A 25,287-nucleotide genomic window follows, 5' to 3' on the forward strand; every position below is an offset into this window, starting at 1 on the left:
TAGGTGGCTCAGTGGTAAAGAGTCCACCTGCAATGCAAGAGAAGTAGGTTCAACCTTGGATAGGGAAGATCCCCTGGAGCAGGGCATGGCAGCCCACTCCAGTACTCTGGCCTGGAGAATCCCATGTGAGGAGCCTGGCGGGCCACAGTCCATGGGGTCGCAAAGAGTTGGACATGACTGAGCCCGAATGCACGTACTTTTTTAAACAGGGTTTGCTCTGCACAAACCCTTTATCTACATTTAACAAGTAGAGTTCCTCGGGCTCACCCTTCACTCCGGGGGCACCTGTGCAGCCTGTGACGTCTGCACTCCTGTGAGGACCTCCCCGCTCCACCCCAGCCTGCCCGTCACAAGCCTACACCCCGGGGACACGCTCACCTCGGAGTGAACCCTCTGCACATGGGACTGGAGGTTCCCTTTCTGGGAGAAGGCGGCGGGACAGAAGGCACAGGCGTGGGGCTTCTCACCCGTATGCTTAATCATGTGAGTCTGCAGCGCTCCTTTCTGGTTAAAAGCTTTTCCACATTCGCTACACTTAAATGGCCTTTCACCTGGAGAGGGAGAGAGATGATCAAAATATGATTCCACACTGTGTGAGCATCTGATGGGTTAAGAGAAATACTTCTTAAGTTACCCAAACTCAAGACCACACACCTGGCCCCTCCAGGCGGAACGCCTCCCTGAGGCCGCAGACCCACACTACCACCACCTCCCCAACATTGCTAAGGAGCACTGCGGGCCTCCGCAAGCTGGAGGGAAAGCCGAGGACCCAGTCCAGGCCGGGCGGGCTCCAGGCCACAGTCTGGCCCCCAGGCCTCGTCAGAGGTCCTCCAGAAGCCAGCGCGCCCCACACCTGTGTGTATCCGGACGTGCCGCGTCAGCTGGCTCGGCTTCTGGAACGTCTTTCCGCAGTGCGGGCAGGAGTATGTGAAGCTGCTCCTGTCGATGTTCCTGTTGTATGACCTGGTGCCGGCCACCCTGGGATCCCGGAAGGAAAGCATGCGGTAAGTGGGGTCCCTGTGACCCCACCGCTTCAGAACCAGAGCGAGCTTTAAGGAGAGATCAACCACACACACGGAGCGAGAAGGCTCCCACCTCCCTGGCCCTCAGCCGCCGCCCTGCGCCCTGGCTCTCCCTGCTCCAGCCCCCAGAAGCAGCCTTGCCGCATCCTGAAGGCTGGGCAGAAACCTCCAGCCTAGGCTTTCTCATCTGCAAAACGGGGACCACAGCAGTATCCTGGCGTGAAGGTCGGTCTGTTAACGATTAAATGAAGTTTTACTTATCTGTTTGCAGACACACGAAGCACAGTGCTGGACACGTGCAAGCTCCATGTAGTACAAATAAACCAACTCACTAAAAAGGGTGCTAATCTGGCCCTGTGAGTCCACTCTACACACCTTTTTACCTGCCCATTAAAAGTGTACTGCCAATACCTTGTTCTACAGCTGTTCTCATTGTAATCCAGCTAAAAACGTCTACCCTCAGTCTGACGTTTCATTTTTGACCTTATCTGTCCTACTGCACGACACGGACCACAGGTTATGAAAGCCATCCCAGCACCACACTCCCGAGTCGCCCTGCTCCTGTTCCTAGAGCAGCGTGCCAATTTTTCATACATGGTATAATTTTCTTTAGCCGGGGAAGGCTTCCCACCTGATCTTGTAGTGTGTCTTCATGTGCTCCTTGAGCTGTGAGGACGTCTCGAACTCCTTCCTGCAGGCCTTGCAGGTGTGACTGCGGCTCCCGGCCAGCTCCTGGCGGTGCTCCTCCATGTGGATGGCCAGCTGGCTCTGCAGGGTGAACTCATCCCCGCACTCAGAGCAGATGAGGTTCTAAGGGGGAGAGGGCACCTGTGAGCACGCGGACATGCCGGAGTCTCGCTGCTTAAACCGCTGACACACGCAGTGCACCCTCCTGGCGAACAAACACCGCCTCGCCTCTCAAAAGATACACGCGGGCTCTAAGTACAAGGATACAAGAAATCACTTCTTTGTTGACAGAAACACAGGCGAAAGGATGAGAGAACACTACAGCTTTTGAGCAAAGTGAGCTGCTTCAAACTGACTGCTGGTTAATGGCACTTTGTCCATCTACGCTGTGAAAACTCTGAAGCAGGACTTGGACACCACAAAAAGGTCAAGAAAGAATTTAAATTAAGATGATAGTTAATAGACTTCCTTAAAACAAGCTGGCAGCTGGTAAGCTCCTAAATGGAAATACCTATCGCTCCTTCCATCTGGTTTATATAGAAGGTTCATCACAGGACAGTCAGCGGCTGCATCCAGACGTGCCTGGCTGAGCACCTGCGGGGCTAGCACAAGACACACACAGGATCTCAAAGGCTCGCTGAAAAGAAGGTAAGGCGCGAAGCAGCACAGCAACTTCTAATGTGCGACTTAAAATGCTTGGGCTGTATTTTCGTAAATATATTAACATGTATTTCATTCTTTGGTTCTGACTTCTGAAAATACAGCCAGGGTCAATTTTAAACCACGAGCAGTGTCTCCATCAGGACAGCGCAAGCCCCAGTGTCCTGAAGCTGGGCCTCAGCTCACGTTGAGGCCCTAATCACCAGCCATGTGCACCTGAGTGTGCTGACCGCCCAAGGGGTGTGAAACAGTGGGGACCGCAACACCTGCCCTCCCAGGGCTGCCACAGCCAAGTCCAGAGACGCACGTGAGCTGCTGCACAGCGTAGGAGTGCCAAAGTGAGGCGTTCCATAATGCCGCTAGGTACCTGAGAGTGCACATAAACTGCTGTTTCTGCACAACAGAATGCAAAGCTATCTCTTCCCACTAGACTTTCTTCTAATTACCGCACCTGATAGCCTCGTGAATGCACAGAAACCTCACTGAATGAGGCCGTTCACTGACACTACTCAGCGCGTCCTTTGTGGAAGGGACGAAGCTGAATGGGATACCTGGAGCAATCCAATGACTTCAACTTAAATGACTTTTAAGTTAGTGTTAATATTTAATAATCTAAGGAAATAACGAACTGCTGTTTTCTTAGTATCTTGCTGATAATAAAGAAATTTCTTTCTTGCGAACTGTCAAAAAATTTTTTAAACCATCTAACAACAAAACTTGTTGCCCCCCTCGAATGCAGCGGCGGGGCCACGTGTACCCTGACTCTGCAGGCAGAACACCTGCCCTGCACCGACGACTTACAGTCGCGATGCAAACCGTGACTTTCCATCCCCATTCCCAGCCCTGTTCTTTATTTGCTCTGGCTCAGATCCACCCTCTTTTTTATGTGCTTTTTTTTTTTTTACCAAATGAGCAGGTGAGTACATTTCAGGAGATATCTACGTGGATACTCTCTGAAACTTTCCTGAACTTTCTGAGTAAACCCTGGCTTGTGTACAGTTAGCTCACGTGGTGAAAGCAGGATTGAGTACACGCTGCACCACAACTGACATGGGCTATCGGACGGGAGGCTTTGTAGCTGCCGCCACATCACACCTGCCAACCCCAAGGGGCCTGGATGGGCCTCCCATCCTCCTGGGTCCCGGGCTCGTCCCAGTGGGAGCGTGAGGCCTGGAGGGCAGCACACAGCCTGTCCACTGCACTGCGTTTCCTGCGGTCACAGCCCCTGATCGTGCCTCCTGCAGAGGCAGGCGGTGCTGGGTGATGTCAGTGACCGCTGAGCAGCCAGCAGACTGTCAGGGAAACGTGGTGTTCTTATCAGCCCCCATCTGTCTGAAGATGAAACTTTTAAAGTCAGAGTATGAGACACGATAAACAGCAACCACCTTCAGGCTCAGCGCCTGTAACACCTGCCCTTTCTGCCCCCTCCCGGGGGCCACCCTGGCCCTTCTCTTGCGCCCCTGGGCACCGGCGCCCAGCGCTACCCTCGCCTCTCCCAGGCTGTCTCAGGAGCCCTCTGCTCTGCCCACAGGAATCTGCCTCAAGGTGCTGCTCAGTGCTCGGCAGACACCCCAGCCACATCACAGACCCCTCCTGACCCCAGCGGCAGGCGCCCCCCTCTATGGTCCCCCGGGCTCACGGCAGGGCCGGCAGGGGCCCTGTGCAGATGCACGCAGAACCAGGGGAGGGGAGGCCCACCTCACAGGGCCCCCGTCGCCAGGCTTCCCACACGGCTGACCAGCCTCGAGCACATCAAAGCACTGCAGCCCTCCGCCAACACCCAACTCCCCCCTCCCATCACACATGGGTCCCAACTGAACGTCGATGCCCACGGCCACCCAGCTGACGGGCGCTGTGGGCACAGTCCACGCTCCCCTCTCACCCAGCACACACACATCAATTCGCAGCAGCGATCCCAGCATTCCATGCACACGATCCTCGTGTGTGCGTCTGCGCTCGTACCCCTGGTCAGCTCAGCTGCACGTCCCGAGGGCAGGCTTCCTGCGCCCGCAGCCCCCCAGCCCCTCACTGAGCAACGCGAGGCCGCACCACCCACGCCCAGCCTGAGGGCAGCCCCACGGGCCAGGGCAGCGGATGCCACGTAGCACCGCGGGGGCCGAAACAGTAGCCGGGACTCAGTCACCTGAATAGGACAGCACAGCATGCCAGCACTCGGTTGCGTTCATGGGGCGCCGAGGTCTGTGTGTGCACTGACCGCCCCCAGACAAGCTGCTCCTGGGAGAACTGAGGTCATGGGCTGAAGGAGACTTAACTCTCTACCCTTTTCTCTACTGTCTGAGTCTTACTATTTGAACTGATTCCCAGGTATTTTAAAATACCATATTAAACCCTTTCTGCCTTTTGAAAAGAACACATTGGCCATTTCTGGACAGTGCTACAGCTGAGTGAGACAGGTGGGCCTGCAGCCTGCAGAAGGTACAGAAGGGCACACACTTTCTAGAATACAAGGTGACATTCTACAAAGAGCGTGAAAAAGCCTTGTTAATTCAGTAAACCCAGTTGCATGACTCTATCTTAAGGAAATTTGCATTATTTATAGTACTGAAAAAGGATAAACAACTTAAATGTTAAAAATGAAAGAAATGATAGAAATATCATGACACTCTATCCAGATGCTAAAGACCTTAATAAAGCAATTTAGAATAGCAGTGTGGGGGAAACACTCATGATTCACGAAGCGAGCGAGGGAAAGATGCATTCACAAATACGGAAGGGACAGAGCAGATGACGCGACAGGATATAACTGCACCGAAACACTGTTCCTAAACAAACTACTACGGAAGTCTGTGCATACCCCTCCAAAAGCCAGAAACAACACACCTGACCCTTGAAAAGCATGGACGTCTAGGGCATCGACCCACAGGTGAACATCCGAGCATAACTTGACAGCAGGCCCTCCACGCCCACGGCTCCCCACCCTTGGTCCCGGAACCACCCAGCCCTGTCGGACGTGTTTCTAAAAAGCTCCACGCACAAGTGGATCTGCACAGCTCAGGCCCACGCTGCTCAAGGGTCGGCTGTGCATGCGTTCTCTCACTAGTGTGACTACTGGTTCTTTTGCTTTTGTTAATCTTCAGTTTCCAACTTTTTCCAAAATGAACATGTATTACTTATACCATAAGATTTTAAAAGATAAAAAGAAATTATTTTTATAAAAAATTAAAGATGTAAAAAGAGGGCACAAACCTATACATGATGTACAAACTCAGTTTTCAGGATGCAGATTTTACATGTGCAATTAAATACTGTATGTTTTTCTGTCTCAAGACAAAACCATACCAAATAGTTACCTGTAATTAGGTACCTGGGTGGCTGAGTTAGAGGAGGCTGCCATCTCCTCTTTTCTACATTCACATGTTCCCGACTGTCTGTGGCAACAACGCGGGGCTGACGTTTTACACTTCACCTAAGCCCACCCACGCCAGCAGCAGGCGGGCCTCTCTGTGCATCTGGGCCGCGCACCCCCACTGTTCTTCACTCCATCTCAAGACTGCTCCCTTTCGGACTGCTACTGGGGGCATAAACTGCTTTGGGTCTTCACGAATTTCCTCTCTTCTCCCAAGTGCCCATGTGCCAGGGGATGCTGGAGCCAGGCAAGGAGACTCTACTGTCTTCAGAGGCAGAAAGTTCACTTGCGGCCACGCAGAATCCTACACAAGCTAACTTCTGTTAAAGAGAAAACGGGGGTCTCCTCCGCCAGCCACTGTGGATGAACTTTGATCCTCCGAGTATACCACACATTAAAAAGTCTCGCCCTAAGCTTCTGACATGACTGGAAAACAAACAAATGCTTTACCAGGGACCTGGAGACTGGCCAAGGTGAGTTTCTCGATAACGGACTCCGTGACACCTACGCGAAAGACTCTTTCAAACTAGTTTAAACCTGAAAACCTCCTGACCCAAGATGAGATGCATTTTAAAAATCAGTGAACAAAGTATAGGCCGAAATAATTACCTCTTCCTTTTCATGCAGCATAACATGTGCTTTGAGACTAGCCACTCTGGAGAATTTCTTGTTACACACGGGACAAGTAGGATCCTCCCCATTGTGGGTGCATTTGTGAAGGGTCAGGTTGAACTCAACATTAAAGGTTTGGGGGCACTGGTCGCATCGATGTGGCTAGGTGGAGAGAAAAGTCGAAAAGCTACTGAAACACAATCTTTCCACAATAAATGTCATTCAAACATTAGCAAGCACCATAATCCACAGATAAGCTTTAGAAGCAACTTCTAAAGTCCTTCTGGACCTGAAGTCAATAAATCCAAAATTGACATGGGAAAGCTCCTTACAGAATTTCTCAAAGCAGTATACAGAGACATCACATTTGTGTAGAAAATTATTTCTAATGAGAAATGCTGCATATAATGTACCAGAAAGTAACCTCTATGAAAGCAAAAGTGAGACTTCAACTTATTGGGTAGGACTTTCCCCCTTCTTTTTATGACAACTCCATTGCTGTAAACAAAATCACTTCAAACAAAGTAAGTAATCATAAAAACTCTCACTGGATTGTCACACCGCGGCTTAGCCCCACCTAAAATTTCCCCCAAATGGAAGGTGTTCGAGCACTTACTTGTAGAAAGAAAATCACTGGTATTTCTCTTGGAAATAGACCCTAATGGGTTGGGATTTTCAGATTTTCCACCTGAGAGAAACGCCCAGTGGGTTCTGGTGTTAGCAACACATGGTCACAGATACAACATCATCACTCGTGCCTAGAGGGAGGCTGGAGCTGCTCACACCCTGCCCTCCAGAAAAGAGCGCCCGGGCACCAGTCCCATCTCAGAAGACTCACTGGCTTAGGCGGCGCTAGCCCAGAGGGCTCGGCGCTCACTCTTCACGGGGGCTCAGCTGCCACGTTCCAACTACCCTGACACATCCCACCAGAGGCACTAGAGTTCAACCCCTGTGTACCAGAGGGTTGCTGCCTGCGGAAATACGATCTAAAATAAAATACCTCAAATTCCTTAAGATGCAAGACCATTTGAGGATAACACTGCCTGCCAGAGAAAAAACACATCGAGACGTGGGAAATTGAACCTACTGAAGAAAGTCATATTTTAAGACTATTTCTCCGTCCACTCACAGAAAATTTCATTAGATTCACTAGACAAGCTCTCACTTTATCTCATCACCTAACCATGGCTAGAAATACAGCTTAAAAACAAAACATCAAAATCTTCATTTACATAATACAAAATGTAGGAATAAGAATGAATGCTGATTTGACAGTTCCTCCAGTTTCAACGCTCACATTTCCGACATCCTTTTTATAAATACATACCTTGTCATTTCGCTCGTGATCCCGCATGTGGCGTTGAAACTGGGACTCTTTTGGAAAAGATAGCAGACAGATTTCACATTTATGGAAGTTTGGAACTTGATAGTCATAATTAGTGTTCTCCGCATTCAATGTTAAAACTCCATCTATAAAATTGCATATATAAACAATAAATACCAGTTGTTATTCTCAGCACATAAATGAAACTAAATTATCCTGTTACTGTTTCAAAACCACATTATGTCAGATTTATGAGAAATTTCAGATGAAATGAATGATACCTTAAATTTCTTAAAAGGACATGTTTTTACGTTAGAAATGAGACATGCTATGATGACTAAGACAGAGATGACTATGCCCAGGGTTTTTAGAAACCTGAAACTAAACCCCCGAGGCTTGATGCCCACTCAGCAACACACAAAAGCCATCATATTTCTTAACATGCCTGCCAGCTCAATACTGTTTCTAAGTCACAACAAATCAGGAGGCACTTCTCCTCTTAGTCACTGTGAGAGTTCATCAATAATCCAGTTTCTTAAATCACTCAGTAAACAAAATGCTAGTAGAAATATAAAAGCTAATTCACTAATTCAATCTACCTCTGAAAGCTGCTGCAAGGCAAGATGAAGTCAGGAGGTAAAAACTGTTCTCTCTCACAGCTGTAGTTGATGAGGTTTTAAAGGACTGCAGTGCTACGGACAACCCTCAGGCTCCACTGTATGCTTTCTATAAACTCATTCAGGTTAACAGCTATAAATTTAAAGTGTTTAGTCCCTTAGTCGTGTCCAACCCTTTGCGACCCCGTGGATTATAGTCCGTTAGGCTCCTCTGTCCATGTAATTTCCCAGGCAAGAATAGTGGAAGGGGTAGCCATTCCCTTCTCTAGGGGAACTTCCCAACCCAGGGATCAAACCCGGGTCTCCTGCATTGCAGGCCAAACAAGAATAAACACGCAACAATCACAAAAACTTAGAAGAATGTCATGAAATAAAGATGTCCTAAATCTCTCCAAATCTTGAGAGTAAGCACTCTAAGTCTTATAATTTGGGTACAAATACATACTATATATTAACTATACAGAGACAGAAATATGTTACATATAACTCTCTATATCCAACTTGACCTCAAATAGCAGAATTTGGAAATTTGGAGGTAGGGTAACGGGTTAATTTTAAGACTCAACGAAGCTCAGGAAAGTCTCCTATGTGGTGAACACAGCACTCGAGTATTTCGTCTAGACTTTTACGTCCCTCTTCTGAGCAGACGGCCTGGAGCTCCCGCCGTGGCCGACAGTCCCCCCCAGGAAACAGCAAAATCTGCCTGAAAGCAAGAACCCCAAGGGCGGGAGGTGGGGTGAATCGATGCTGGAGGCAGAGCAGAAGCAGATGGAAAAGGTGGACAACAGCTTCAAAAACTCTCCTGGCAGATCCTCAAGTAAAGCAAACTCCAGCATCAAGAAATACTAATGTTAACTCCAGAGACTATAAATTCATTCATAAGCAAAATGGATTGACTAAGGGAAAGAGATTGATAACTTCTATTTATTCTTAACTCTATCCACATCCTATCCAAAACCCATACACTCAAAATCTCTACACTAAACTAATAGCAAAACATTCTATGACTCCTCAGGTCCAAAGAAAATGATTGCTGGGACCACATTAATTACTATGCTGTTTCCTTTGGAAAAGCCTGCTACGGGAAGAAACACTGAAGGCATGAGTGAAATACGTGTTGACAAATGTGCTATCAGAACTCAGTAGCCAAGTCTTTTAACCTAAAGGCTGAAAATGGTATTAAAAAAGCCCCTAAACTTAAATTTCTAAAATGCAAAATTAAAATGCTCTTTCAGGACACAGAATAAAACAGTTTTCATAGCCTCTATGTTGAAACTACACTTAATATGCTATCTAAAATTGAGAATTAAATTAATTGACTGCGATTGATAGATAAAACCCTAAGGGACATAAAAAAAGATATATTTAAAACTGAAAAATGATGTCATTTTGCTTATGGATTAAGACTTTTCCAGAATTCCAAGCAGTGCACCCAGATGCTCCCCTCACACAGACACGCCCACCACTCTTCAACTGTTCGCCCACCTCCTCCAACTCTCCAGCAAAAGGAAACAAAAGCTGATCAGGGAAGATCAGAAACTGAGCACTTCACTCCCTTGAGAAAACCCTGGAGACGAGTTTGAAGATCAGGGTAACTCTATGTAAACAGAGACTCTAAAGAGCACATGAAAAGAGCTGTCTCTCCACCACCCCAAATAACAGAGGGTCACAGAGCCCTGCACATTAAACAAGACGCTGCTTCCTGCGGCTGCAGCAACAGACGTGTAGGAACCATCCAGGAGCGCGGCCGTCTCTCTAACACGCATCCGTGCCCCTCGACCCCTTACCAGTCACCCCATAATCATGCCAAGCCTTGACTACCCAGAGTCAGGCCTGGCTTGTGACGAAGGGGACAGAGAGCTGGCTTACACGCTGCTCTCCCCTGGAACAGGCCCGCACATCAGGCCGGTCCGCTCACCTTTCCAGCAAAGGTGGTCCACATCCCCAACCTGAAAGACCAAGGTCCATCTCTTCTACACAAAATGCCTGTGATGGGACACCAGGTTCCCGCAAGGCCTACTGCATTCTTAGCGTTCCTGGGATTTAACTCAAATTTGCATCCCCTGACTAAAACTATTCGGTACTGTGCATTTAAGATCTCAGCTACCCATAAATTCTGATGAGGCATTTTCAGTTTCTAAAGTAACTTCGCCCCAAACTTTTAACCTGATTTTACTTTGTTTTGAGTAAGAATTTTCCCAAAATAAAGCTGAGCTCCCTTATCTTCTGCTCTCAACAGGCACCTGCCCTACTTCCCTTTCTCCATCTCTCCCTACATTCCTCCAGGAACTGGCCCTCTAGCCATCAACTGCCTGCCCTCACCGCATCAGCCTCTGACACCACAATGCTCTGGGAAGTCATCAACAGGCCTCTGGGAAGTCTGACAGCCATCACCTCTACTTCAAACCACGACCGCCTTGGCTACTCTACCATTCTTTCCCTCGTTTCCTTTAAAAAAAAAAAAAAAAATTCTTTCTTTTCTCCAGTTTTCCACTCCTCCTCCCATGTATGTCACCATTCCTTTGGGCTTTTTCAGGTAAAACTCTGAAGTGCTTGGACCCACGGACCCTTTCTGCTTCCTCACTGCATCTCCAAATCTCTGCACAGGCCCCGGTGTATAATGAGTGCCTTATAAATACCTGCTAAATACGTGGAGATTAGACCAAAGCGAATGACTTTTTGGTCTCTTCACATTAGTTTGAGGCTTCCAGGACCAGTATGTCTATCTCCACTTTCAGCCTCACTGACTCACGCCCTCCACTCGTACCTAACTTAGCTTTAACACCCTTCCAGCTTGTCAGGTATCCACCAACTGCTCTTCTTCTGTATGGATACTGTTGACCCTTGAATACCTCAGGGTTCAGGGGTGCAGATCCTCCAACAGGCGAAAACCCAGGTAACTTACAGGTGGCCGTCTATATCCACGGTTCCTCTGAATCCATGGATTCACCAACCACGAACATATGATAGTGGAGTATTTACTACTGAAAACAATCCAAGTATAAGTGGACCCACGAGCTCAGACCCACCTGTAAACTTTGTTTCTAAAGAAAGGATTTAAATTCATGTAGATGTACATTCAGACATACATGTACATTATCCAAATTTAACAAAACCACAGAACATTAAAATGATGGCAAAATAAACCCCTAGTTATCTACGGCCTCACCTTCTGGCTAACACACCAAATTCTAGGCTCAGGGTCTGAACACAAGCGAGCTTTTCTGAGAAGGATTCAGCCCTGCTGAGTGTAACGGCCCTTATGACAATGGAAAAAGTTAATCTCTGGACATATACAGCCGTTCTGCTTTTCATCTCCGCAAATGGACAGCTGATGGCAGCGCTGCAGCAGCGCAACGCAGGGCCACAGAGCGCTTTGCAGGACTGCGAGAGCTCAGCCCGGGAGGAGTCCCACTTTCCAATGGGCGGTACCTGCCCGGGACACGCCTTCTTTACTGTAAGGATCCGACAGTAGAGGCGTCCACAGAAGGCATGGGTCACAGGGCACAGGCCAGGAACAGCAGAGGACGCCGGACTGGGGGTCATGAGAGCGGTCTCGAGGCAGCCGACCATTCGTGAGGGTCTCTGCAAACTACCACATGTTTGCATACGGCCCACTCACAGAGCTGCTGTGAAGATCCAAGTTACAAAACGAGAAACAAAACACAGCTTTCAACAAGGTGAAATGCACGTCCAAGAGGACGGTTAAAACTAAAGTCAGACAAAACCAAGGACTGAGGAGGATATGGAGCAGCTCGAAGTTTCGTATACTGCGACAGACTGACATCGGAAAACTGACCAAAAGCAGTCAGACCTAAGAAGATATCACCAATGACTTCACCTAAGAAAGTTCAACAAATGGACAAGACTAATCTAGGTTGTGCGATACCAGGACAGTGATCAGTCTTACATGGGTCTGATCAGATGGAAATTTCTAGAGTGCTGTAATGTCTCATTTCTTAATCTAAGAAATTACATGTATAATCATATGAATTATTATTATAACCTATATAATCTGGGTGCTGATTATATGAGAAAGCTTATGTGAAAATTCATTGAACATAATTTTCATTCTTGTCTGTATGTTATATACCAACATGAAGTTTACTCAAAGTAAAGTGACAGAATATGCAACTTTCCTTTGTATTCCTGTCTTTCCCCCAGACTGAGGTCAACTAACCAGCGTCTAGCCTTTCGGGTAAACTCGGCTTCACAGAACACAGCCACACTCGTGGGTTTACGTATGACCATGGCAGCTTTCCGGCTGCAACAGCAATTCTGAGTTACAATAGAGACCTTAACGCCCACAAGGCCTAAAATATTTACCATATGGCCCTACAGAAAAAGTCTGCCAGCCCTTGCCCTGGCCAGGAAATCAGGACTCCACATCTGCCAGCCATTACTACTGCAATCCCTGGAATGGCTGTGACCTTCCAAGTTCTGAAGCACCACAGTGACGTTCCAGAGTGATAAAGGCATTCAGGGCTGGGATACACTATCCCTTACTTTCTACAATAAGTAGCCTTCATATTTACTTAGGCATAATCTCTTTAAAACTAAGACCTCTATCTTAGTCACTGCATAGAAAGACTGGATGTTCCCCTAAATAATAATTTTCAGACAATTAACACAATAAAAGCAGTTCTCTCTGCATTTCACCATTCTGCCCAATACCTACGTATGTACTTCATGCCTTTTTACCCCACCTGCTATATGTTCTCTGCCAAGTATTTTCAATCAATGCAACAATGAGCATTAGGAAATAATAATGATTAGCAATCACATATTTCCAAAAAGAGTGCAGAGATAGTGTTTTCGTATGACAAGCATACCACCAGCAGTTTGTAAGGCAATCTGAGGCAGTGTAACAAGAACTCACAATTTTCCTGGCTAGGTATTTACTTTACAAAGTCTTATAGTATACTTGAAATTTAGATGAGGTACTAGCACATAGACAGACATAAGGACCAATGGAACAGAATTAAAGGGTCTAGAAATAAACCCACACCACCCATCACCAACTGATTTTCAAAACGGGGGCCAAGACCATTCACTGAAAAAACAGTCTCTTCAACAAATGTTATGGGGACAAATGGACATCCACATGTAAAAGAATCTATGTGGACCCTCATTCCACACCACACATAAAATAACTTAAAATGGATCAAAGACTTCAATTTAAGGAACTAAAGCTATAAAACTCTCAGGAGGAGATAAGAGGGAAAAATTTAATGACTATGTAGTGATGCTGAGGCTTACTTCTTTACTTATGGCCTGTGCAGTGCTTAGTCGCCCAGTCGAGTCCAGCTCTCTGTGACCCCACGGACCTGTAGCCCACCAGGCTCCTCTGTCCATGGGATTCCCCAGGCAAGAATACTGGAGTGGGTTGCCATGTCCTCCTCCAGGGAATCATCCCGACCCAGGGATCAAACCCAGGTCTCCCACACTGCAGGCTGATTCTTTACTGTCTGAGCCACCAGGGAAGTCTACTTATGGCCTAAAGCTAATTATTACCTTAAGAAACATTTTTATGCTACTAACAAGGGATTAATCTCCAAAGCATGCAAACAGCTCATACAGTTTAATATAGGAAAAACACAAAACAAAAAAACAACAACAAAAAAAAAACTCAATCAAAAAATGGGCAGAAGTCATAAACAGAAATTTCTCCAGACATAAACAGAAATTTCTCCAAAGACATACAGATGGCCAACAGGCACATGTAGAGATGTTCAATACTGTTAATGATCAGAGAAATGAAAATCAAAACTACGATGAGTTATCACCTCATACCAGTCAGAATGACCATCATCAAAAAGTCTACAATTGCTGGAGAGGGTAGAAAAGGGAACCCTCTTACACTTGGTGGGAATATAAACTATGGAGAAAGTATGAAGCTTCCTTAAAACCTAAGAACAGAGTTGCGATATGATCTTGCAATCCCACTCCTGGATGTATATCCAGAGAAAACGCTAATTTGAAAAGATATATGCACCCCAGTTTTCCTGCAGCACTATTTACAATAGCCAGACGGCCATCGACAGGAGAATGGATAAAGAAGACGTGGTGCCTACATAAATATATATGTATACACATACGTACACATATATACACACATATCATATATACACACATACACACATGTATGATGGAATATTACTCAGTCGTAAAAAAGAATGAAAGAATGCCATCCGCAGCAACATGGATGGACCAAGAGAGTATTATACTAAGTGAAGTAAGTTGGAAAAAAACAAATATCACATGATATCGTTTATATGTGGAATCTAAAAAAAAAAGATACACATGAGCTCATTTATAAAACAGAAATAGACTCACATAGAAAACAAACTTATGACTATTAAAGGGAGTGGATGGGGGACAAACTAGGAATTTGGGATTAACATATACACACTACTATATATAAAATAAACCACAAGGACCTACCATATAGCACAGAGAATTCTACCCAGTATCTTGTAATAAACTATGATGGAAAGGAATTTGAAAAATAATGTGTATGATAATCACTTTGCTTTACACACGAACCTAACACAACATCATAAATTAGCTATAGTTCAATATTTTAAAACTGTTATCGACATTTTTGAGCAGGCCGCCTCCTGGTCATTTCTGGAAGTTTCAGCTCTGACATCGCTTTCCCTGGGAAGCCTGACTTCCAGCGGCTGTCATCTGCTGCCATGAAGTGTTCCTGCCATCGGAGGACACACAGTGTCCTGGGAGCTAAGGCAGAGACCTTGTCTCTGTTGTTAACCCTTGCGCCCCTAGCCCTCAGCACAGTGCCCACCTATGACAAGAAGGGCTTTAAAATACTTGTTGAAGAAATGAGTTAACCCACATGCAGGGCTTTATACTGATCACGGCAGAACAATGCACTGCACACTTTGGACTCGAATGTAGATTCAAATTCAATTCTGACACCAGCTAGGTGCACCTTCCACATCACTTAACCTCTCTGAGCCTCATTTCCTCTATCTGTAAAAATCCCCACCTACCTTCCAGGTTTTTCTTAGAATAAAGTTCACAATGTGTGACACCAAAAAACAAACAAAATAATTTCAGATCATGAAAAACATTAAAATCGTAAATTGTTAGTGCAGCGGTCCCCAGATCTTTTCGTTTCAGGATATTCTTAAATATCAATGAGGACCCGGCCCCCCCAATCCTAACTTTATATAGGCTATACCTATCAACAGCTGCCCTACTAGAAATTAACACCAACAACTTTTAAAACACTCATTCACTGAAAAATAAATGTATTACGTTAACAAAAATATTTTTATGAAAAACATACTCTTCAAAAGCAATAGGAAGAAGTTTTCACTTCTGTAAATGCTTTTCAATGTCTGGTTTAATAGAAGACAGGAGGCTCCTCACATCTGCCTCCGCATTCTCTGTTGTTCCTGAGTGAAATTCAGAATAAGAGGCCTCTGCCACCTCGACTACTGCTGAGTCATCAGTTTTGCCCCCAACAGCCCGTGTATGATTAGTGCAGATGATAACCGAGTGAAGACGTCCAACAGTCTCAGTACTACTAAGAAAACATCTACCTTGCAGACCCCTAAAAGTGTCTCCAGGAACTCCCAGGGGTCGGTGAACGACAGCTTCAGAACCACTGTGGTACAGAACGGCTCATGGGGGCGCCATTCACTTTCAGGAAGGTCTGAGGAGGCTACTCCTAGGAAGCTGAAGCACAGGACCCGAAGGCTGAGGCAGGGTTGGGTGCTCAGAATAGGGGTGCGGAGACACACCAGCACCTTCAGCGAACAAAGGGCTGAGTACAAGGGCAGAGAAAGGAGAGTGGGACAAAGGCCGGGTCAATGAGGGTCCTGCCCGGCGGGGATCTTACATTAAAGGGCTGAGAGACCCTTCGGATAGTTTGAATCCCGATGTGGCCATCTCATTTACGTTTTCGAGAGCTGCCTCAGGCTGACAGGGGATGGATTTACAGGACAAGACAAGCAGAGACCAGTCAAGGCTCCCACGGAAGCCAAGGCGATAACCAGTGGGCCAAGGAGTCACCCTGGAGAGGGGGGGAAGAAGGCGGCCAACCGAAAGCGCGTTTCTGAGGAGAAGCTACAAAGCCACGGGCTGTCTCGGAGAACAGGATAATTACTCTCTTTAGTTTGGGACTTGAAATGCCAGGTGAACAGGGCGTGATGTCACTAGTTTGACGGAAAGGACTGTTGGAACAGGAGGTCCCAGCCTTATCCCAAGGCAAACTGTGTCTTTTTTCTCCACCCTAAACCTTTTTCCAAGTAGATAGTTGAAAGACACTGCACTTTATTTTCTGCAGAAGTCGTTGTCAACAACAAGAATCAATAAACTTCACAGAATAAGTCCTGAAGACCTCCTTCCAGACTGCGTCCGGCACGCGCGCGAGCTCCGGCCGGTCAGGAGCCGCCCCGCACCTGAGCGGGGGCCGGCCCCGCGGGTCTCGGCCCGGCGGAGCGCCCGCCGCCGGTCCGAAGGGTGCGCCCGGCCTGCCCTTAGCCTGAGGCTGCGGCGGGCACAGCGGGACCCACGGCTCGGCCGCGCTTCCAGAACGCCGCCCTCCCGCTCCTCAAGCCCGGGCCCCCGGGCAGCGCGGGCCCGGAAGGCGGCACCCCCGGGCGCCGGCCCCGCCGCCGCGGCCCCACGTGTCAGCCGGGGCCCCCGCACCGGGCCCCCAGCCGCTGGGGCCGCCCGGCGCCCCGGGGCCGGCGCCTTCTCCTCAGAAAGGCCTCCCACGGCCCGCGGGAGCCGGGCCGGGCGGGCGGGGGCGCGCGAGGAGGACGGAGGAGGGGAGGGCGGCGGCGCGCGCCTCGCCCCCGGCCCCGCCGCCCGCCCGCGCGGCCCAGAAAAGTAGGCCCAGCCCGGCGGAGGGGCCGGCCGCGCCGCGCCGGTATCATTCCGCCCGCGCCCTTCGGCCCGGCAGTCGGGCGGCGGCGGCGGCGGCAGCGGCTGGCTGGCGCCTGACGCCGAGGGGCGTCCCCCCCCAGGCCCCGGGCCCCGACCCGGCCCGCCCCGCCGCCCCCGGCCCGGCCCGCTCCCGGCGCCCCCCGCGCCGCATCCGGGGACTATATTCGCGCGGAGCGGCACAGCGCGGCCGGCCGGGCCGGGGCCGCTTACCGGTGTCGCCGCGCGCCTTGCTCTCCTTGGGCTTCGGGGGGCGGCCCCGCGGCATCGTCGGCGGCGGCGGCGGCGGCCCACCCCTCGGCCGCACACACACTCACACACATACACCCGGCGGAGCGCGCACGCGCGGGGACCGGCCGCGGAGGCGCGGCGCGCGCCCGGCCGGGCGAGGGCGGCGGGCGGGGCGGCCCGGGCGGCCGCCGAGCCCCGGGCGAGCGCCCGCGGGCCTCACGGCGGAAAGACGCCCGAGCGAGCGGACGGGAGAGCTCGACCCGCGCCAACTTCGGCGGGTTCCATGGCCCGGCGGGCCGCGCTAGGGGCGTTGGGCGCGGGCGCGCGGTGGGGGCGGGGAGCGGCGCCCTGCGCATGCGCGCTCCGCCGCTCGGGCCTGGGCGGACGGAGGGCAGCGGGCGCCGGGCGTAGGCGCGGGCGGACGGACGGCCTGGCGGGCGGGTCTCCCGAGGTGCTGGGCAGCCGAGTTCACCCGGCTGGTACGGCCACCGGTAAAGTAAGTGGGGGAAATGTGTGTTGGTCGCTCTGTCGCGTCCGACTCTCGGCGGCACCCTGGGCTGTAGCCCGCCAGGCTCCTCTGTCCATGGGATTCTCCAGGCAAGGATACTGGAGTGAGTTGTCATGCCCTCCTCCAGGGGATCTTCCCGATCCAGGGATCGGGCCCAGGTCTCCCTCATTGCTGGCGGATTCTTTATCGTCTGAGCCACCACGAAATGCCAGAGTAGGAAAGGTGCCCTTCTAAAGGGCAGAGGTGGTGAGAAGGAGCTTTTCAGGTGGAGGCAGGTAAAAGCATCCAGCCAGCCATGGCTTCTGCCTGTGCCTCTTGCTTGATCTCCGACCTGTGTGTTGATGTGCGTTTTCCAGTTACAGGAAAGCAACGCTTCATCTCCCAGGTTGTTTCAGGAAGGCTCTTGAAAGCATCCACCTACAAACCACAGGGCCAAAAAGCCTGGAGCCCGAATTTACCCAAAACATCCATCATGGGCCCAGGAAGACATACCCAGAAGTCATCCCTTTGGTGTAAGCCACTAAAATGTACAGTTGCAAATATGTAGATCTTTTATTTTTGTTGTTGCCCACATTTTCACAAAATCCTAACAGGAAGGTGACAGCTAAGTGTTAAGTGAGGCCAAGTAAGCCGAAAGAAAGTAGTCTTAACATTATCTTAGTATCCTCAGAAAAATTAATTCAAAGCCATAACTAGTGACCACCAACTACATGCAGGGTCTTTTGAGGGAATACCACGCTTAACAAAACAGTCTGTCTCCCAAATTACTCGGAACCTTAAGACAAGAACCTTAACACAGGCCTAGAAAAAGAAATCCACAGTACCTTCAAAAACACAGAACAATTAATTTCAAAAATAATAGGAAAGACCCTCTTAATTAGAACATAGTAAATGGTTGGGTACTAAAGGATGGAAAAGGGTTTTCTATGTGGAGTCAACAGGGTTCACTTCAGTTCAGTTGCTCAGTCGTATCCGACTCTTTGCGACCCCATGAATCGCAGCATGCCAGGCCTCCCTGTCCATCACCAACTCCCGGAGTTCACTCAGACTCACGTCCATCGAGTCAGTGATGCCATCCAGCCATCTCATCCTCCGTCGTCCCCTTCTCCTCCTGCCCCCAATCCCTCCCAGCATCAGAGTCTTTTCCAATGAGTCAACTCTTCGAATGAGGTGGCCAAAGTACTGGAGTTTCAGTTTTAGCATCATTCCTTCCAAAGAAATCCCAGGGTTGATCTCCTTCAGAATGGGCTGGTTGGATCTCCTTGCAGTCCACGGGACTCTCAAGAGTCTTCAACACCACAGTTCAAAAGCATCAATTCTTTGGCGCTCAGCCTTCTTCACAGTCCAACTCACATCCATACATGACTACTGGAAAAACCATAGCCTTGACTAGACGGACCTTAGTCAGCAAAGTAATGTCTCTGCTTTTGAATATACTATCTAGGTTGGTCATAACTTTTCTTCCAAGGAGTAAGCATCTTTTAATTTCATGGCTGCAGTCACCATCTGCAGTGATTTTGGAGCCCCCCAAAATAAAGTCTGACACTGTTTCCACTGTTTCCCCATCTGTTGCCCATGAAGTGATGGGACCGGATGCCATGATCTTCGTTTTCTGAATGTTGAGCTTTAAGCCAACTTTTTCACTCTCCTCTTTGACTTTCATCAAGAGGCTTTTTAGTTTCCCTTCACTTTCTGCCATAAGGGTGGTGTCATCTGCATATCTGAGGTTATTGATATTTCTCCCGGCAATCTTGATTCCAGCTTGTGTTTCTTCCAGTCCAGTGGTTCTCATGATGTACTCTGCATATGAGTTAAATAAGCAGGGTGACAATATACAGCCTTGATGCACTCCTTTTCCTGTTTGGAACCAGTCTGTTGTTCCATGTCCAGTTCTAACTGTTGCTTCCTGACCTGCATACAGATTTCTCAAGAGGCAGGTCAGGTGGTCTGTATTCCCATCTCTCTCAGAGTTTCCCACAGTTTATTGTGATCCACACAGTCAAAGGCTTTAGCATAGTCAATAAAGCAGAAATAGATGTTTTTCTGGAATGCTCTTGCTTTTTCCATGATCCAGCAGATGTTGGCAATTTGATCTCTGGTTCCTCTGCCTTTTCTAAAACCAGCTTGAACATCAGGGAGTTCACAGTTCACGTATTGCTGAAGCCTTGCTTGGAGAATTTTGAGCATTACTTTACTAGCATGTGAGATGAGTGCAATTGTGGGGTAGTTTTAGCATTCAACTTAATTGTATCTGTTAGATGCTTTGTTATCCATCCCACTCCTGAAAAACTAGACATGTAATTGTGTAAAAGGAAACAAGCTAGGTTATTCAACCTCCCAACATCGGCTAGCAAGTGAACGGCAAATGGAATTTAGCAATTATTAACATTTCCTGTTTTTCAACTTCTTAGGATGTTCTATCTCTGGGTCAGTAAGATCTTCTGGAGGAGGAAATGGTAACCTGCTCCAGTAGTCTTGCTTTTGAAATCCCAAGAACAGATGGGCTACAGTCCATAGGGTCAAGAAAGAAAGAAGACTTAGCAATTAAACAAAAGTATGTTTTACTGCCTTAAGTAAAATAGCTCTAATCTTTATAATATGCCTTCAAGGTATTATTTTAGAGATGAGATTCTGAGGAGTTAAGTAATTTGCCTAAGGCCACGAAAACTTTTTTAGCTAACCTGTGCGTGTACTCAGTCATGTCCAACTCTTTGCAATCCCATGGACGATAGGCGCCTCTGTCCATGGAATTTTTCAGGCAAGAATACTAGACTGGATTACCATTTCCTCCTCCAGGGGAACCCAAGGGTCAAACCAGCATCTCTTGTGTCTCTTGCATTGGCAGATTCTTTACCACTGCACCACCGGGGAAGCCTGGGGCCACATAGTCTTAGGCAAATCCAAGACCCAAACCAAATCTGCTTATCTGTTAATCCTGTGCTCCTAGCTGCACCCAAGCAAAAATGTACACAAGGTTAGCCAAAATATAACAGTTCTTCTATATGAATATTATGACTGGAGTTCTATGGAAGGGTGAGAAAATAGGTTGGAGGTAGATGATAAGACTCCTTGGCTTTTGGTAAATCAATTTGGGTAATGATGTGCTTGTGAATGTATACTCTCTTGTTCCAAAAAGGATTTGAAGACAACGGAGAAGGCAGTGGCACCCCACTCCAGCACTCTTGCCTGGAAAATCCCATGGACAGAGGAGCCTGGTAGGGTGCAGTCCGTGGGGTCGCTAAGAGTTGGACACAACTGAGCCACTTCACTTTCACTTTTCACTTTCCTGCACTGGAGAAGGACATGGCAACCCACTCCAGTGTTCTTGCCTGGAGAATCCCAGGGACGGCGGAGCCTGGTGGGCTGCCGTCTATGGGGTCACACAGAGTCGGACACGACTAGAGTGACTTAGCAGCAGCAGCAGCAGCTTACCAAGACAAAATAAATAGATGAAGAAATTATGATAATAGAAAAAAATTAGAAAATCAAAGTAAAGCACCTGGACTAATAAAATCTTGTGTAGTTGTAAAAGGTAAATAGAACATCAAACTCCAGGTTCCTAGCCCACATAGAGAAGTAGAGATGATTAATTGCAATTACTTATTCATAAAAGAGCAGTGTCCCTGTCACTGTGCCCCTTGTTGGACGCTGCTCCCACCACACGCATATCTGTAGGTACTGTATTTGAGATCGTATCATCTGCAGAGACAATCCTTACTTCTTCCCTTCTCATTCAGATGCCTGTTATTTCTTTTTCTTGTCTGATTGCACTGGCCAGGTCTTTCTAGCACAGTGCTGAATGGAAGCGGTGAGAGTGGGCACCCTGTCTTATTCCTGGTCGCAGTGGGAAAGCTCTGAACACCTCACCATAAGTATGATGTTTAGCTTTCTTTTTGTCACATTCTTTCTGTACTCAGTTTGTTGAGAACTTTTATCATGAAAGATGTTGAATTTTGTCAAATGCTTTTTCTACATCTACTGAACATACAGTTTCTGCCGTTCATTCTGTTAACATGGTAGATCCCATTTATTGCGTTTCATTGCTTTCCAGGGATAAATTCCACATGATTATGGTTACATGATCCTTTTACTGTGCTGCTGAAATCAGTTTGCTAGTTTTTTGTTTTTTGTTTTTTTTTTACATTTATTTGGCTGTGCTGGGTCTTAGTTGTGGCACTCAGGATTCTTAGTTGCAGCATGTGGGATCTAGTTCCCTCAGCAGGGATTAAACCCAGGCCCCCTGCACTGGGAGCACAGAGTCTTAGCCACTGGAACGCCAGGGAAGTCCCAGTTTGCTAGTATTGTGTTGAAAATGCTTGTATCTGTTCATCAGGGGTATTGGCCGATAGTTTCCTTTAATGTTTTTATCTGGCTTCAATTTCAGGATAATCCTGGCCTCGTAGAATGAACTGGAGTGTTCTGTTCTTCAGTTTTCTCAGTGAGTTTGGGAAGGATTGGCGTTAATTCTTCTTTAAATGTTTGGTAGAATTCACTGGTGAAACCATCTAGTGCTGGCCTTTTTTTTTTGGTGGAAGATTTTTGATTACTGTTTAAATTTTGTTACTTGTCATTTTCTCCAAATTTTCTGTTTATTCATGATTCAGCCTTGGTAGGCAGTGTGTAGGTTGGTTTTCTAGACTCATACACCTGGATGTCTCAGTTCAATGGAGAACTGGCCTTTTCTTTTCATTTTTAAGTTGATAACTGTATCAGGTATTAAAGCAAGAGTGTAAAACATATGCTCCCCAGAACTGCCACACCAGCACAGCTAGAAAACAAGACCAGTCCCATGGAAGACCCCAGGGATGGCCCCCCCAACAGACACCTGGGCTGTCCCAGGTGGCTCAGTGATAAAGAATCCACCTGTCAATGCAGGAGATGTGGGCCAGGAAGTCACATGATGTGGGTCAGATCCCTGCGTCAGGAGGATCCCCTGGAAAAGGAAATGCAACCCACCTTAGTATTCTTGCCTGGGAAATGCCAAGGACAGAGGAGCCTGGCAGACTACAGTCCATGGGGTCACAAAAGAGTAAGACATGACTTAGCAATTAAACAATTCTAGGGAATACAAAAAAAGCTGAAAGAAAGGTCAAATGAACACATACACTAACACCTAGATTCAAGAGTCAATATTGTGCCGTATTTGTTTTATCCATTTTTTTTCTTTCTTTAAAACTACCCAACAAATTGAACTTGACTCTGAAATCCACCTGAAACAAACTGCCTGGAGTACTTGGAGAAGCAAATGGACTTAGTTTGGCACCTAAGAAATTTGAAGTAATAATAACAACATGATAAGTAGATAAATAAAATGGTTACTGGGCACACAGTTTAGCACCTAAGAAAATTGAAATAATATGATAGCAGAAATAATAATTTGTTCAGTTGCTAAGTTGTGTTCGACTCTCTGCAACCGCACAGACAGTAGCCCACCAGACATCTGTGTCCATGGGGTTCTCCAGGCAAGATTACTGGAGTGGGTTGCAGTTCTTCCAGGAGATCTTCCTGACCCAGGGATCAAAGCTGCACCTCCTGCTTCCCCTGCATTGCAGGCAAATTCTTCACTGCTGAGCCACTGGGGAAGCCCATATAACAGCTTCTAAGTTGATAAATAAGACGGTTACTAGCTATAAGCTAGAACGGCAGTAACACCGATCTGCCTCATCTCATGAATTTCTCAAGAAACACTCAGTAACCCAAGAAAATGAGCACAGGCCCACACGGATGAGACAGTGTGAGGACAAGCAGGAAGCTGACTGGGGTGAGTGGAGGTGGCTGTTCAGTCGCTCAGTCATGTCCCGCTCTTTGTGACCCCGTGAACTGCAGCACGCCAGGCGTCCGTGTCCTTCAACTCCCAGGGTCGCATCCGCACTGGTGTGCTGCAGCTCCTGAGGTGAGGGGCGGGGGGTTGGTAGACTAGGCTGCTGCCAGGAGCATGACTGCAGAAAACACAAGCAGCTGATGTGAAGGAGCGACAGTATTCAAGCACCGCTCAAGTCGGGAAGCAAGCGGGGCGTGGCGGGCTGGTGTCTGGGTAATAGGGCAAGCGCGGCTCGCTGGGGACGTGGGTGGGTGAGGGACAGCTGCGATGAAGTGGAGTGGGGTCACCGCGGAAGGACAAACGATTTTCTAAGAACTTCCGCGCTTTCCTCCCAGAGTTCTCAGAGTGCTGGCGGAAAACAAGAGGTATCAGGCTGCGTGAGCCCAAGAAGATGGCCTTGCCTTTCTGGGTCTCAGACCGAACAAGGAGAAGGCCGAACTGTCTGAGGTCCCGAGCAGTACTAACTCTGTGACTGTGCTGTGCTTCAGCCATAAACCATCAAACTGTCTCTTCCGGGAGAGGTACCTGAGCAGGACACTGCCAGGGGCCAGGGTGGCCAGTGACCACAGGTGTGAGCGTTACACTGGGCTGTAAGAAAAATGAAACTGGGCTGGTGATTCACTAGCACACTCAGTCCCCAGCTTCACTGAGGTGGTTCAGTGACCTGCCCCTCTCTGTGGAGACCAGGAGCACCCTACCCCGTTTGCCCTGAGTCCTAGACAGCCAGCCCCCGGCCCCGGCCTGTGCCTCTCTCTGTGTGTGATCTTTCCACAGCTTTTTTCTCTTCTGTTTGTGGCAAGATACATTGTTCATTTTCATGCTATAAACAGTTCCTGTTAAGTGATCATATTGCAATTTTCTTATCTCTTCTCCTGTTGGTAAAATGTAGGCTATCTCTGCACATATTTTTATTGTTATTAAAAATAATATGGTTCTGAACACCCTTATACATGTGTATATATTAATATGCTGGGTTGTAGAAGTGGAGTTACTAAGATTTAAAATGATTTTCCACTGTGATTGCAGTAATTTACATTCTTACCAGCAGTGTGTGAAAATACCCTTATCACCATCTGGTACGGCCAGACTTCTTAATTTTTGTCAACCTGTGGGGTCTTATTTGAGTTTTTCTAATTTCTAGTGAGGTTAAACTTTTCATTTGCTTTTCCTCTTCATTGATTGGCCTATTCATATTTTTGCCAATTTCAAACATTAGGTTTATCTTTTTTTACTATAAAATCTATAGTAACTGTATCCTGAACACTAATATTTTATGTATAAATGTCTTTCCATTCTGTGGCCTATTTGGTTTGTCATTTGAGAAATTCAAGTTTTCATTTTAACATAATTCCGTGGACCAGCCTTTTCCTCTTTTCCCAAGGAGAATGCACGCTGTCCATCGCGATTCTAATTCTCTTAGAGACCTCCCCCAGCCCAAGCCTGGATCCCCACCTCGTGGTGAGGGGACCTGGGCGTCCATCCGTGCTCTGGGCCCTCCAGTTGCCTTCCCTCTGCCCGATTC

The 25,287-nt window shown here is 47.9% G+C and overlaps 1 protein-coding gene and 1 long non-coding RNA gene across 10 annotated transcripts in view; one reads left to right on the top strand and one right to left on the bottom strand.

Moving 5' to 3' along the window:
- ZNF236 (zinc finger protein 236) overlaps window positions 1-17,748 on the bottom strand; it is a 69,078-nt gene extending 51,330 nt beyond the window's left edge. For 4 of the 8 annotated variants that reach the window (XM_042239251.2, XM_042239250.2, XM_042239249.2 and 1 more), the window contains exons 1-6: window positions 17,419-17,748; window positions 7,676-7,818; window positions 6,346-6,510; window positions 1,654-1,832; window positions 854-978; window positions 379-551 (exon numbers count right to left, since the gene is read on the bottom strand). In XM_042239251.2, the coding sequence (XP_042095185.1) occupies window positions 379-551; window positions 854-978; window positions 1,654-1,832; window positions 6,346-6,510; window positions 7,676-7,818; window positions 17,419-17,473 (840 nt within the window). In that variant the 5' untranslated portion in view covers window positions 17,474-17,748. Of the gene's footprint in view, window positions 1-378; window positions 552-853; window positions 979-1,653; window positions 1,833-6,345; window positions 6,511-6,964; window positions 7,037-7,675; window positions 7,819-15,857; window positions 16,577-17,418 lie in introns of those variants that run through there. The other 4 variants (XM_060405495.1, XM_042239252.2, XM_060405496.1 and 1 more) reach the window with 4 other exon arrangements.
- A 70-nt stretch (window positions 17,749-17,818) lies between these two features.
- On the top strand, window positions 17,819-25,063 carry LOC105604382 (uncharacterized). Of its 2 annotated transcripts, XR_001436563.4 has the most exons (3): window positions 17,819-17,932; window positions 22,329-22,382; window positions 24,101-25,063. It is a non-coding gene; the product is annotated as an uncharacterized LOC105604382 (long non-coding RNA). The 2 variants fall into 2 exon arrangements; XR_003586715.3 differs by lacking the exon at window positions 22,329-22,382 and having other exon boundaries at window positions 24,101-24,785.
- Window positions 25,064-25,287: the final 224 nt, after the last annotated feature.

The sequence above is a fragment of the Ovis aries genome, chromosome 23, assembly GCF_016772045.2.
Source record: "Ovis aries strain OAR_USU_Benz2616 breed Rambouillet chromosome 23, ARS-UI_Ramb_v3.0, whole genome shotgun sequence".
Classification (NCBI taxonomy): domain Eukaryota; kingdom Metazoa; phylum Chordata; class Mammalia; order Artiodactyla; family Bovidae; genus Ovis; species Ovis aries.